The sequence below is a fragment of the Gavia stellata genome, chromosome 3 (assembly GCF_030936135.1).
Source record: "Gavia stellata isolate bGavSte3 chromosome 3, bGavSte3.hap2, whole genome shotgun sequence".
NCBI classification, from domain to species: domain Eukaryota; kingdom Metazoa; phylum Chordata; class Aves; order Gaviiformes; family Gaviidae; genus Gavia; species Gavia stellata.
Window position 1 is genome coordinate 47,256,118 of NC_082596.1, and position 12,782 is coordinate 47,268,899.

The 12,782-nt window shown below is 40.1% G+C and overlaps 1 protein-coding gene across 5 annotated transcripts in view; it reads right to left on the reverse strand.

The window, feature by feature from the left end:
* DTNA (dystrobrevin alpha) overlaps nt 1-12,782 on the reverse strand; it is a 149,881-nt gene that overhangs the window by 40,873 nt on the left and 96,226 nt on the right. For 2 of the 5 annotated variants that reach the window (XM_059836103.1, XM_059836102.1), the window contains exons 8-11: nt 11,632-11,756; nt 8,490-8,498; nt 6,271-6,351; nt 4,259-4,348 (exon numbers count right to left, since the gene is read on the reverse strand). In XM_059836103.1, coding sequence (XP_059692086.1) covers nt 4,259-4,348; nt 6,271-6,351; nt 8,490-8,498; nt 11,632-11,756 — 305 coding nt within the window. Of the gene's footprint in view, nt 1-4,226; nt 4,349-6,270; nt 6,352-8,489; nt 8,499-11,631; nt 11,757-12,782 lie in introns of those variants that run through there. The other 3 variants (XM_059836105.1, XM_059836104.1, XM_059836106.1) reach the window with 2 other exon arrangements.

Genomic DNA, 12,782 nt, shown 5'->3' on the forward strand with positions numbered 1-12,782 from the left:
GGACAGGCAAGCAAACGTTACTCATTGAGCAATGGATATCATGTCTATCAATGTCCATTTCCTTCTTAGCTGATTAAGCAAACTTGTATCTTCCAATCTCTTCTTATGAGTTATGTTTTCTGAGCTTTTCTGATGGTTGGGTGTCTCCTCTGGACTCTGTCATGCTGATTAGTATATTTGTCCCCGTGCTGCTGCCTTACACTGGGTGCAAACCTCCATCCAGGCAGATGTCTCCTCCCCCTGCAGGGAATGAGTTTTAATGGCTTTCCACATGATGTCCCAGGGTCAGATGCAATCTAACAATCGTATTGCTGACTTCAATTAGTTTGTGGTTCACTGCAACTGCTAGGTCCTCTGCTAAAATATTTCTGTCCATCCAATTATGCTCCATATTTTACTCGATTATTTACTTCCTTGCTACAGCACTTTTCATTTATAAATATTGAGTTTCCTCTAACTGATTTCAGATCATTTGGATGTCAATTACTACTATTGCAACTGAGCCTATTTTTTAATTTAGAAACTGCCCTCCAAGCACTCCTTTCCATAACTATTTCAAACTTTGTATCATCTACAATTTGCATACACTCATTCTATTGCTCCCACTAGGTCATTAGAAGAAACAGCGCATAGTGTCTGACTTAGGATAGCCTTCAAGAATCCCAGCTATGTCCTCCTCCTAGTACCACAGCAAACTTTTGAAAATGTAATTACTGATTTTCAGTGCTGCTCTTATACTAATTTCCCCTAGTCCATATTTCCTTTGAGTACTTCTGTGTCACCTGGGACTATGTCATAAGTCCTTTTAAGGTCACCCTGTATCATATCTGCTGCTTCTTTTTTACCCACTGGACCAGTTATCCTGTCAATGAAATAAATTAGTTTGGTTTGACATAATTTGTTCTTGACAAATCCATGCTGGTTATTTCTCTTTGGTTTATTATCCTCCAGGTGCTTACTAATTCTTTAATAATTTCAGTATCTTTGGATACCAAGGTTAGACTGTCTTTTGTATAATCTCTTCGATCTTTGTGCCTGTTTCCACCTTCAACCTTCCTTCATTTGGAAGAGCTGACATTTGTCCTTCTTGTTCTTCCACATCTTCCTACATCCTCCACATATTCCCCAAAATACAGCTAATACTTCAGAGACTGTTTTGGCCACAGTGAGTTTCTCTGGGTCCTACCAACTGGAATGTATATTTTAAAGACATATTCCTGTTAAAATGGAACATTTTGTAGGATGCCAAAGAATGCTTCCCCATCCAAACTAAGAGACAAAACCTCCAACTCTGAGCAGATGTCTACAAAGATATAGACCTAACAATATTGGTGTAAATGTTATACCCTCTTTAGTGTCTACCTAGCTACTAAACAATCAGACATATAAACCTTTCCTTTAGCAGGTAGAATATTGCTGATGAAATAAGGAGGACTCTCATCTTGTTCTGAAAACAACATATGAAGGCAACATGCAGTTGAAGTCTACAACACTCCTTAGAGATAGAAACATGGACAACAGCAGCAATCAGTATGTTTTGCTCCAAAGTTAGCTGTTGTCCAGAAATTTGGCCTAATCTCTTGCTATGCCCAGGCAGAATATCCAATTCTTTTTAGCTTTTATGTGGAGTTCAAACAAGACACCAGCTACTCTGACTCAGCATTAAATAAGACTCAATTTCTCCTTGGCTATGGGCATTTGATAGCATAGTGCATTCTTTCTATCTACCACAGAATTGCCAAGTATTTTTGAGTTTGGCAGAATGTGCTGTGTAACTCCATTTATTCCAGTTTATTACTCCTTCAGAAGAACTAAATGTATTAGCTGTGAGGGGGGGCTGAGAAAAATGCAAGAAAAAACGTTCTGTTTCATCGTATCCCGCCTTAGCCCTATAATTCGACAGTTTAAAGAAGTCATTTATTAAGAAAGAGAAAGACATTGTATCCATTACTATAGTACCTATGCACTTTGAGGCAGCACTGTCAGACTGCAGCTGGGGAACAAAAGAATCCTAATAAGGAAGAAAACATTAATTCAGGGTATGGAGTTATCCTCTTGACTGGACAGAAGTTTCTGTAAGGCTCAATTTACCCAAATTCATTGGGTTTGCAAGTGCATTACCAACTCTGCAGCAATATTATCACAGAATCACTAAGGTTGGAAAAGACCTATAAGATCATCAAGTCCAACCATCAACTAACACCACCATGCCCATTAAACCATGTCCCATGTTCCCTTGTTCTGCTGTCCTCTAGGTAATTTGAGACCACAAAAACAAATGTGAGAATAAAAACTGAATATTAGCTACAGTATAAAAACTACAGGACTTGTGGTTTTAATCACATATTAGCTGTCATCACAGTAAATGACTGTGATTTGGTATTTGGGAGAAGATCACAGATTTTGTGTTTGTTCTTTTCTAATGTAAGTGCTTTAAAGTTGTTCTTGAGCTGTACAGAGCATATTGTTGATACCAATTTCCACGCTGCATATATTTAGAAGAAAGGTGCTTGTAATTGTTATGCCAACCTGCTCATTAAAGCTCTCTTATGGACTTGCTGGCTCAAACTAAGCAAAACAGGCAGAGAAATTCTAAGCAGACTTTGATTCTGAAGTGGCTTGAAGAAACTAAGAAGCATCTCAGGGAAAACCTGAATCTGACCTCCTTTGAGCTTTGGTATAATTGCATACCCATCCAAAACGGGTGCTTCAGATGCAACTAAACTGCAAATAACATATGATGTTCAATCTCCTTTCAGCTGTTCCCCACAATTTGTCGTTGTATTTACTAGTTATCAAAGATCTTTCCTCCAATAAGGTTATTATTCTTCCCAGTTCATTTCCCTTTTTCACCCATGAATCCAGAAATGAAGTTGATATTGTGCAGAACTTATGAGACCGTATCCATTTCCAGCAGCAGAATGAGTCGGTGTGCTGAATTCAGCATTTGCTGCTACAGGCAGAAACTGGTTGCGAATGGTTCTGTTCTTATGTGAACACAACTAGCCGAAATAAATACCATGGGTATGCTACAAATGACAGTATGTGCCAATTCTCCTTTGAATAAACATTCTAATTACATAAAAACTTTCTTTAAAGCTATCTGAAACCTCTGGACTAGATTGCAGCACAAATTAAAGTAACCATAAGTTATGTGCAGTGAAAACACAGCCAGCAGAGCTTTTAGCGTTGATTACGTTCACTAGAAATTTTACCCTGAGTTTGTACAATTTTTATTATAGTATGAATCATGGAGCATTTAATACAAACCCAGCACAACTGCAAACAGAGCTGTCAAAGTCTGTTTCTCTGATGTACGAGAGGATGAGCTTCCACTAATGAGGCCTGATTTTCCCAGGGCAATAATAATAATAGTAAAACCTTAAAGAATGAATGAAGACACTGTTATTAGTCTAATACAGATTGAAGAACTTGGCATTTAACAGAAAAGTACCTTGGTCTCAGTACTTTCTTACTGAATTAAAGCTAAAGCTCATGGATTAATCAAAAAAGAAAAAAAGAAAGGTCATTACACTCCCCAGTAAAAAAAAAAATGGGGAAACTGTTCTTATCCAACTGCATATTTCTTTTATGCAGAATGAAATAGGCTCTTCCTTTAGGTCACTAAGATGAGAGGAAATGCTGGAAAAAAGGTGCAGCAATCAGAGGCATCGGTCCAAATCCAACGCTCGCTACGTAAATGGGAAGTTTTCATTGGCCTCAGTAGGATTTAGATCCACCTCTTCTGTGGCCATTTTGAAAAGCAAAGCAAAGGGGTCCGGGGAAGGCTATTGGCAAGTGGCGCTAACTGCAGAACAGTAACCACCAGCAGCAAGAGCTGTGGAAGAGGAAGAGGAGGCTGGCTGTGAGACCTGGAGTCGTTTCCAGGCTCTCGTGCAAGCCTCTTTCGTTCCTCAGTCAAGAATGCAACAGGCAAGTCACACTGGCGATGCAACCATAAAGGTGTCGTTTCTTTGGTTTTCAAAACCAATGTTTCCAACTTCCACTAGATATATTAATAGTAATCCTACCGGAAAGGGTAAAATGAAAGATTTGTGCTGTGCAGAAGCAAGAGAAGTTGGCAAAGCCCACAGCCAGCAGGAAGTCTATTCAAAAGACTAATTGGAGCCACAGAAACCCTCTAGCCCACCAGAGCCTTCCTTAAAGAATATCTTTAGTAGTTTAGCAGAATTGCTAATCATTTAGTGCATGAGCTACAGAACTACGGCGATTAGTGGGTTAGTGCTCTCATACTGACCGTGAATTGTTGTGAAGCTGATTTACATACAGCTTTATAAGAGAATGCTCATCAGCCACAGGACTGGCTGCATTTATACCCCCAAGTAACCTGAATGATTCAAACAATGAAACCTTGTTAATAAAGCAAAAAGTATACACAGAGAGCAGTGTGTTCAGAGTGGGTTCATTACAATAAATGCAATTTGCAACCATTTAGAAATGATACTGACTTGACAATTTGTAGGGTGCTTTTTCTTTCAAATAAAAAGATGCAAATTAAATTTATAAAAGATGAAAATAAAACTAATGAGAATAAGCTGTCAAACACTTAACATTCTGCTAGGTCAATCAAACTAAAGTTACAAAACTTTTAATAAACAAGCAATGTAATTGCTTTACATATCAGGGTACTGTTAACTCCAAAAAAGCCGGAACTGACTGCTGCATCATGGAAACTGTTTGCTGTATAAGGATGTCATACTACCCACTTATAAGGAAGTCTGAGTACCTATGGTTGGGGGGTGTTTATTGCCTCCTGCCTTCAGGGAATTCTCCATCAAGGAGTTCTTCCTCTAGGAGAAAAGGAATTCTAATGGCTCAGGAATCATGTATGTTTACTCCTGATAGTTATAGACAGTCAGCTAAATTACTCAAGACGACAAAAGTAAAATAATCAGCGATTTTTCCTACGTAAAGAAAAACAAGCAGCACAGTAGATAGTGCTGTGATTATTACTGCAGGTCCCTGGCCTAAATGGCAAAGAACACTTTTGTTGAACAAGCACAGGGACTTCTTGGGGATAAACAGAAGAAACAGCTACACTCTTAAAGAGCATTGCTCTTAATGACCTGTCCTGAAAAGGTCACAGATAGATTATCGTGCCTTGCACATAAAATCTCATACATTCTAACAACAGAAATGAATTTGCATTTGCAGTCTCACTGTCTGTATAGGCAGCAGATCTGCTCTTGGGGGCTGCTTTGGGACTGGCTTTCAAAAAGCATCTCAGTCACATCCAGCAGCTACTTGCACTAAGATAACACTGAGAGTTTACAGTTTATAGCTCCTGGTAACAAAGTTCATAAATTGAAGTAGTAGTAAACCGTCTTTACTCTGACATTGCAGTGTGGTACACTGCAGGTTTGGTTTTGGCGTTAAGATATGTAGCCATGCATACCCAGAGATTGTGTTTGGTTATTTGGGAACACTGAAGCACTGACACGTACAGCAGGAACCAAGCAATAAAATGCACCCAAGGAAGACGTATTGCTCATCTTCCCCAATACAGCAGGAAGTTACTTTCCTGTCACCTTCTCATCTATGTACATTGGTAGGCTTACATAGATTGGGTGAGACAGCTAGCAAATGCTACACACGTATTTTGGCTGCAGGAACCAAAATACTGAGCCAAAATGTACATAGTCAGCTGCAAGCACCTTCTCTTTGGGATTAATGTTTCTGACGACTCTTCTCTGGTTTGATTGCTGAAGGGTCACCATATTCCAAGACTACTCCTTTTCTCTCGCAGCCTTTAATGAAAATCTGAATGGTTTACCAGGAGTAAGGATGTCTTGCTACATCTTGCAAGTATGAACACATTTTCTCTTTGTTCATATCATATCTTGCAGTACGATGCAGGCATTCCCAGTAGGCAATGGCATGTCCCAGTTCCTATTCCCACAGTGCTGCTACAAAACGGCTTCTCACCAACAGCCATTTTCAGCCCCTGTGGGAGGGTGCCTAGGTCGCATGTGAGCGCATTGTAGCAGGACGTAATGGTTCAAATGAGAACCAAAGTTCTGTGCTCTGCTATGAGGAGCCTGGGGTGCCCGAACTCCAGCTCTCCATCCAGATATCTGGATACCAGTCCAAAATAACCAAGGCATTTCTCTGCTCATGTCTGTTAATTTTACTTTGTGGGTGGTTTTTTGGTTTTGTTTTGTTTTGTTTTTTTTTCTGGGAGGGCATGGAAAATTGAAACCTCCACTACTGTCATATAATGGTTTAACATAAATAAGGATAAGAACTCACCTTCTGTTTGCAAAAGGACTTCCTGAGGGAACGGAGTGGGAGAAGAGTGTGTCGTTCATGCTGGTTACAGGTCGGGGGGGCCTAGAAGGCAGCAAAATATCCAGTTGCATTAATTTTGCACAAAGAAACCTCCCAGAGCAACAGTATTTACAGAGAATTGAATGAGCTTCTTGTTTAAAGTAACATTACTTCTGGCATCTTCTGCTTTAAGTAGCAATAGTTTCAAATTAAAGATGCTGTGTTTTTAAGCAGAAGTTGATAAAAACACACTGTTACTTAGGCCTGGAGGGAAATAATGCTTTTGTGTGTTCTGAGTTGAGTTTTAAGCAACTTGCTTGATTCTTTCCCCTGCTTTGGCAAAATAACCACTATGCCCTTCTTCCTTTCCAGAGCCTGTAGTCCAGGGTGCACGCACTGCTTTCACCCAGCTAGGCTGAGCACAGGCAGCAGGTTCGCTGCGGCAGCATGGAGGTCTACAGGGGGTAACTGCTAATAAATTACACATCTTTTCATGAGGTTATCCCCGGCGCTAAGCTCCATTCTACCATATCCACATAGTGACCACAGTGCACCTATAACCCTCAGTATCCCATAAAATACACGCAGATCTAAACTGGTTTAACTGCAAAGCTTTTCAACTGGTATATCAACCCCCCAAATAAAAATTTAAAATAAGTATCTAGTTTAAGAGGACCCATTAATAATGATGGGTTTATTATTACATTCTTTATTTCTTGCTCTTACTAAAAATGAAATGAGAAGGAGTATTTCCTCTGCTTTCTTTTATCGTCTACTCTTAAAAAGTATTTTGTGCATAATTTTTCCTTCTGTATACATTAAGGAGAAATTTCCCCTTCCTAATGGGCTTCTTATGCAATATTGGGCAAAAGATATAGACACTCTGGAAAAATTAAAAAATACGTTATTAAAATCACAGGGTTTTCAATCAGATATGAGCAGAACCTGAAGCCATATGTAACTTCAAATTGCCTAGATTTCAAGTTGGTTAATATCCCTTTTATAAGCTCTGTGAAAGATCTGTCTTGCTTTCTGAATTCTGCAGATGTGCAAATCAAAATATAGTAGCCATCTGCAAAATAGTCACTGGGCTCCAACGGTGCAAGAAAACCGGTCATCCAAACTATTTGTAAGAAATGAAGAAAGCCAGTTCTGCACATAAGTGAACTATTACTATATGTTTTCTTTCTTATTTTGTAACTATTAGAAAACAAGCATAAATGTGGTCTTTGACAAGTCCAAATGGATTTCTCAGCATGACAATACCACACCGATTTTAAGAAGTTTAAAACTGGGAATAGAAAGATGTAGGATTTGGCATGTTATTTATTTAGATGAAAATATAGTTTTAGCCTAACCCTGTGTCTGCAGTCTCACAAGAAAAACTCCAGTTCTAGTCAGTCATGAATTTGAGAAGCAGCACTTTGTGCTCTGTGTACTTATGGAGAAGCGTTTAATTTTTTCATGGACTCCTTCCTCAGAGCCAGGAAGAGCTCAGGTGAGGCCATGATCAGAGCCAATCCACTGGAAAGGTCATTGTGGTATGGGTCTTGAAATACAGAGATTTGAAAATAAACTTTGAGAGAATACTTAGAAACTCATTTTATTTAACGGGTAAACAACCGGTACTTTGTTGCCTGGGAATTGTAAACTGGTAACTGATGTAAAAGAAATAGTTCACACCAACTGCATGTGACTGCTGCGTTTTTCCTTTTCTCAGTGCAAACACATTCAAAAACTAATTGGGCACAGGCTGGGGTTTCTGAAAGATGGTCCAACACTGGGCTGTGGAGTCCTAAACAGCAGAGAAGGGAGAAGAGGCTGGTTCTCAACAGTGCCGCAGAGAAGGAGGCAGGAGGAGTGCTCCCTTGGCAGAGGTTGGGCTCTGCTTTGCCTTGCACCTCGTCCACCTCCGCTGACTGAGTAGGAAGTGGGTATGTGGCACCCATGGACTTCAGCAGATTACCACATACACACTTCAGGTTAACGTCTTCTCTAAGCTTTACCTCAATATAGGGGTGGAAGGGAAAGTTTCTAATCCCCAAAAGAGCTCTTCCCTTTCACTGTCTCAGTATTCAAAGACAATTATTTTTTTGGCTCTGGACTCTGATAAAATGTTAAAGATTGGTAAGAATGAGATTATCGCATTTTTTCTAAGCTTCTTCCTCTGTTAAGTGTACTAAAGAAAAAAAAATACTCACCAAGTATCTCTTTTGCAGCCAAAATGAAATGGAAAAGAGATCATTAATTAAATTGTCAGTTTAGTATGTATGTGGTCTAAGTAGTGCATTAGACATACTCCATTCTTATGACCCTGATTCTGCAAAAAGCATGACAGCCTCTATGCATAAAAGATCATTGATCCGTTTACATATGCAGGGTTACTCTTGTGTACAAATGTCTATAAACTCCAAGGCTTTGCTAAGGTTTTGTGATTAGCATTAGTTTGTCAATTCTTGTATGAAGAAAAATATATTAAACTAATCTGAGCTTTCCCAAGGCAGGTTTCTTAAAGGCTGATGCTCACTATCACATTCCTCAGGTTCAGGCTGAATATCAAGTGGATGTTCAAACACACATATGCGGTTGTGTGATGTGATAAGACAAGAACAGCAGACTTTATGGTAAAGCAAAGGAAAACTCATTCATTATTCACTATAAATGTATATCCTTCTGAGGTTATTTCTAAACTTCTGGAAGTGAGTGATTAAGCTTTCTGATAAAAGTGAGCTGATGATACTCAATCAACTTTCCTCAAGGAGGCAGAAAACACTTAATACTATTGAAATATGCTATGTAATAAATGCATGTTATGGCATAACACACACCTACAGTAATAAACCGAATTAAATAAGAGGAATTTTCCATGCTGTCCTTGCTGGTCTAAACTCTTCACACTGATGTCAAAAATAATACTCCCACAGGCTTAGATGGAAATGAAGTCAGGTCAGCGCAGAACGCATTTGAAAAATCCCTCCGTGATGCACTGGACATGCCATTTGTCATCTCTGCAGTCTGGTGTTTCTTCTTTGTTGCCAATCTTATGTATAGAAAGGAAAAATGACCCCTCCATCGGTGGAGGGAGTTCCTCCATCAGGTTAATGACACCTCGGTAACTACTTCTCTAGATGAGCCTTAGTTGCTTAACTGAAAGTTTTGTGTGGCACCAGTAAAACAAAAAAAATCATGCAGTCTTTCTGTCTGGTACCATTCAAAGGTGGAAGAACGATGAAAAGGAAAGGCTGTATAGTAATGCAGGGAGTACTTGTCCCCATTTAAGCTACAAGCTAAGAAAGGGATACTGTTCTGTTGCCAAAGTTCTTCCATTTAATGCACATATAAAACCCTTTTTGCCTGGATTCCTGCCCAGAGCTGTTTCTTTCAACTTCCATTATGTTTAAAAATAAAAATCACATCAGTGAGAAGATATTCTCAATGAGGTACTGTAGCGTATCTCTCCCCTCAGTTAATTTATGTGAATTATGCTGTAGATCATGCTACCTCCACAACTTACAGGTTTTTCACTCATGTGTCATTATAGCCAATATATATTGCCTTCAATCTATGAACAAAGAGAAACTCTATCATAAAACAAAATAGACGGTGGTTTGTTCTCACATCCCATCACTCTAAATTATGTCTGTATAGTTAGGAAGAAGGGAAGGTGTTAATTTCACAGCAAAGACTTGGAACAGATCCTACTCAATTATAGTACCTTCCCGTTGCCTTGCCTAAATGCATTTAATCCATTCACGGTAGCCCAGTTTTCACGACCCGTTATCTTCTGACATACCCCCAGGCCTTTGAGGGCCTCCAGCCAACAGGGAATAAAGGCTTCTCTTTCAGTTTCATGCTCTGTGTCTCTTTCCATTTCTCTTAAGGATGGCCAAAATCTGCCCTGTGAAATTATCACTGACTCGCCAGCAGAGCCAGGCTTTTATACCACACACAGCAGTGGGGTAGCTCAGCAAATCCACCTCCGTGTGACTTCTTCCAAAGAACAACATTCTCCCATTACACCTCCATAAAGAGGTGCACAGGTTTTTAACTGACAGCTGAGTGTAACAGGGATTTGGCACTATCTATCTGTCAGAGGCACCTCGTGTCTGAAGAGCAGAACACTCTTTTACGCCTTGAAAAAGTTCTGCTGTAACCACATGAGGAGGACCATCAGCGTGATTTATCCTTAAAATGTCAGGTAGGTTAGGTGAACTTTCCACATGTCGCACAGCCCACAACAGCCAGTGTGCACTTTCCCTTAAAGATGCTACATACAAACATTTGGTACTGACAAAAGTAAGTATGTGTAATATTACAGACTGGAATAGTTCCAGCAGCCAGTAACACAGATATGCAGCACGCAAATACAATTTTAATGGCTGCTGCTTGAAGTGCTTCAGTCAGGGCCCTGGGAAGATGGTTAAGGAAGATATTTTCTTAAGACATATATCAGAATAAGAGAAATACTTTAAAGACAGTATTTTTGGAGTAACTTTTCCAAGTTAATTTCTTTGTAACTTTCTTCCAACGAATGTCTTGATTTTTCCTGAACTCTATGGAAAATGTAACTTTTTTTTTCCTAAGGACCCCAGAAGCAAAGGTAAACCAAACTGATAAATGAGAAAATCTGAGCAACTGCCACTATGGATGGTGGACACGCTTCAGAAAAAAAAAATAATCCAAAGTGATAATTTCCCCACCCTACACAAACACATTTTCTCTCTGCTTTGAGTTTCTTGACTCCTGCAGAAAAACAGTGACACAAAAAAGCGCATCAAAAATTATTTTTCTTTCCCAAAATATCAAAATGTAAAGGTAACAGACCCCTTTCAAGTGACTTAGCAATTAAAGACACAACTCTTATGCAGAATCACATAGCTAGTCTTCAGGGCTGGATAAACCTACAGCTCCACTAAAGTCTGTGAGAACTCCGACACTGATTTCAACAACATTGGTAGGGCTTCAGTTATCTCTGGTGCCTTGTGTCAAGACATACCTGTGAAACACTGAAGTTGAGAGTCTCTAGATGACAAAACAAACGTTCTCTGCATGAATATATCCCAACATGCTGAAACTCTATGAAAATGCATGGATATCTCTTGAGGGGAATGGGGACATACCAACATGGTGTCCCAGTATTTGGCTGTATGTACATATCCCACTGACTTTTCAAGTGAAGCCACCCCTGAAGAACATTTTTATACTAAATACCCGTATCAGCAAATTTGCACTTGCGATGCATTGAGCTTGATATGCCACGGCTGCCTCCCATTTTGGTCAGAGCTATAGTGTCTACAACTGCTACAACGAAGCTTACTTTCTCTACAGCACACAGATACTTACACAATATGAGCCAGGTTTAGAGGTTTTTCAGGCTGGTCAGGGAACATTGGGTGCAAAGGTTCACGGCTGGAAGCACAGCTTAAAGACTTGCTAAGTGCATTAGTTAGCTTCTTAGCAGGTGATTTCTGGGAGGAACAAGGAAGGTAGAGGTAATCTGGACAAGTAAGGTGCATACTGTTTCTGCTACAGGAATCACAAAACAACAGGAAGCTCTACGGCTTACATATGTACTGACATCCCCCCTGCCCCCCTCCCACCCCGAGAGTCTGGTGAGGCAAAGACCACTCAGTTTGGAAGAAAGATTACTCTTACCTTCAGGGGCCTTTATAGTAGGGTCAGGGGGGTATATCTATACGGACAGATGCAGTTGCCATGGTTTCTTTGCAATGCTGCACTCAGGTAGTATTGAATGAAGGACAGCACAAAGTTAGTATTGCCTGGACTGGAGCTGGCTTGTATCTCACCAGCTTGGAGTGCAAGCAGAACAAAACTGTGCATGTCGGTCCATATAGGTACACTGTACAGGACACCGTTTACTTCCCAGTTGTGGGCCAGGCACAAGACTGCTATATTAATATACTTTCTCCTCGCTAGTATTTGTCTCCTCAGCTCCAGCATCCCGTACTCTTTAGCTGCTGTTATAAAGCCCCTTTTCTACCTCCTGTGGCCGTTGCAGCCCCTGCCACACTTGGGAACGGGGAATTTCAGACACATGAATGGCGGGAATTGCCCCACCGTGGCAACAGCGCGCCAGAATAGGTTGACGTACCGTCACTGTCACCAAAAGATGGGGAGGCTCTGTGCAAGAAGCATGCTTTTCACCTTGAAATCCTATCAGTGAGTCTACAAAACACCCCAGTATTTTCTGCTTTCTCGTTTTGTTTGGACATTCTTTGCAGTTGAATGCTTTTCTAAGGAAGGGCTCAGAGATCTAGTGTGTCTTTTAGGCTGTGTGAGAGATTCTCAGGGAATCCAACCCACCTCTCTACGATTCAGCTTCTCTGCCAGTAAAACAGGGGTAGTGATCCTTACACTGTTTCCTCCTCCCAAAACAGCTCTACATGCTGAAATTTAAAAATCTTTTTGGAACTCAACAGGAGTGGTATAGTATATGTGCACACACATCAAGTTATGACCGTAATCAAGATAAT